The sequence below is a fragment of the Penaeus vannamei genome, chromosome 28 (assembly GCF_042767895.1).
Source record: "Penaeus vannamei isolate JL-2024 chromosome 28, ASM4276789v1, whole genome shotgun sequence".
In the NCBI taxonomy this organism is placed as follows: Eukaryota; Metazoa; Arthropoda; class Malacostraca; order Decapoda; family Penaeidae; genus Penaeus; species Penaeus vannamei.
Window position 1 is genome coordinate 12,739,335 of NC_091576.1, and position 2,500 is coordinate 12,741,834.

Genomic DNA, 2,500 nt, shown 5'->3' on the forward strand with positions numbered 1-2,500 from the left:
GAGGAAGATGGCTTGGTGGTTGACCCTCTGAAGGCAGTTCACCAAGTCAGAGGTGCTACTGCCCATGAAATGGTCCATCACTTCTGGTCACCAGATGTTAGATTTGAGTGGGATAGTAAGTTTCCTTTGCACTATGATAGATTGACCTGTTATTTGTGGTTTCTTACTTCCTTTCACATAGCATAATCAATGAGCTTTATAAAAGGAAGTATTGAAAGTGATTATTTTCATCTTTAGGGAGGAAAATGGACAGAGAGAAGCTGAGACGAGACAGACAGACAGACAGACAGACAGACAGACAGACAGACAGACAGACAGACAGACAGACAGACAGACAGACAGGGAGAGGGGCAGAGTCAGAGAGCCAGAGAGGGGTGGAGAGAAAGAGAATTGATAATGAAAGGATATGAAAGCAAATCACAAATGCAAAACAAATATCTACTTCATGACAAAATATCCTGGTGCACATGGCAGGTGCATAAGAGATATGCTTAAGCTATAAGAGAGGAGAGGAGAGGGAGAGGAGAGGAGAGGAGAGGAGAGGAGAGGAGAGGAGAGGAGAGGAGAGGGAGAGAGAAGAGGAGAGGAGAGAGAAGAGGAGAGGAGAGAGAAGAGGAGAGGAGAGAGAAGAGGAGAGGGGAGAGAGAAGAGGAGAGGAGAGAGAAGAGGAGAGGAGAGAGAAGAGGAGAGGAGAGGGGGAGAGAGGGGAGGAGAGGAGAGAGGAGAAAGAAAGAGAGAGAGAGAGAGAGAGAGCATTAAAACATATTATGTATGGAAAGACAATATTAAGCCTTGAGACAAAAATATGCACTAGGAGGCATACATATGGTTTGTTGATGGGGACTAGTGAGTGCTAAGGGAATAAGGGAGTCAGCATATTTATAGGAGGGAGGGGGAGTATATAATGATAATCCATATTTTGTACACACAATGTTCATTTGCAAGTAGGAAAGGAGTGAGATGTGCACCAGGAGGTGCTTATATGTTTGGTTTAGGAAGACAAAAAGGCACTAAAAGATGAGAAAATAGTGGTGGACATTGAAAGGTATAGCTAGATGGAATGTGGCAAACAGTACTTGAATTGCATCTTTACACTCCCAGTCTCCTATTGACAGTGAAAAATATGTGGGTAACTAGACTGCTAGTTTTGAAGAAATTATGCTTGGTCAAATGCCTTTGGACTATATGTAAAAACTGAATGTAAACTCCGATAAGAATTGGATATATTTGGATATGATGGTGTATTTTTCTTGATCTGTGGAAGATTATGTCAACCAAGATTTTTCTTGATATAAAAGAGTATGTTTGTGAGAAAGGAAAATTGAGCAACCCCACATATTTTAGGGTTTTCACCTGAATATGAAGGTGAATTTTTAAAACATTGAATTGAAATAAATGTTTGTACGTAAAATAACTACTCCAAAAAGAACTTATTATAATTGATTATAAAAGGTACTAATGAGATTTGATGTCATGCTTGCTTCATAAGATAGGGCATTCTTGCTCATGGACTGCTGTCTTACCCCTCCTTGGTTTCTCTGGGCTCACCATGTGCACATCACCCCTACCTGGCATTTCTACTGTTTCATCGCTATTAGTCTATTAGTACAATTTCTGAGTCGGTATAAGGATGAACTGTAGGTGCATATTCATCAACATTCATTCATTCCTGTATTCACTGGAGCCATGCAGGGGGCTAGATTTATGCAGGTTTAATAAAAATGAGCAAAAGACGAGTTAGAATGCCTTATCAGTGTTTAAAGGTATTTAAGAACAGCAGATGCGCCAGACCCCACCACCGAACAATTGTGGCAGGTCCATGCAGCAAATTAGGAAATTTGATATATTCCTTAGGGAAATTTTTGCTAGAAAAGTAATTGAACTGGATAACTGGTGGCTGGAAATTGATTGTTGACTTGTATTATGTTGAAAACAGACATTCTAATGCATATCAAATACTAGACTATGATTATCACAGAAGATAAGTTTACTGAGTAGAAAATAAGGAGGAAAGATTTCCAGAACAACAGGGGCCTTTGAAATTAGATACTTGAATTAATTTGTGTTAGATGGTACAGATCTTTGTAGTTATATGCAGGTGTGAAGGAATTGAACTGTATGATTTTTTTTTACTTTTAATCAGCTGCTCCATGAGATAGTTTTTAATGAGTATGTTATTACCATTTAATTTTTCATTCATTGTTTAGAATTATAAAGCCCCAATATAACCTTTCGTAAAACTTTTCAGCAAGCATAGAGCAGATGACAGTCTTAGACAGGATATCTGCGGACACACTCATATTCCTGCAGCTTCACAAAAGAGTTTGGCCAACTGCTCAACGTGATGCCCTGTTCTGGTCGCACATACGGGAGATATCATCCTCTGACCCAGCCAATGGCAAAGCCCATGACACCTGGATAGTCTGCAATCAGTCTGCTGAACATCCTGATGCTCCAGTTAGTATGATGATGGTTATTTTCAATAAATTATTATATATAT

At 39.4% G+C, this 2,500-nt stretch overlaps 1 protein-coding gene across 1 annotated transcript in view; it reads left to right on the forward strand.

The window, feature by feature from the left end:
- cert (ceramide transfer protein) overlaps positions 1–2,500 on the forward strand; it is a gene marked incomplete in the record, with an annotated part of 70,880 nt that overhangs the window by 66,034 nt on the left and 2,346 nt on the right. Inside the window, 2 exon segments of the mRNA XM_070141819.1 lie at positions 1–115; positions 2,249–2,457. The exon segment at positions 1–115 is cut by the window's left edge and continues 111 nt beyond it. Of these exon segments, the coding sequence (XP_069997920.1) occupies positions 1–115; positions 2,249–2,457 (324 nt within the window).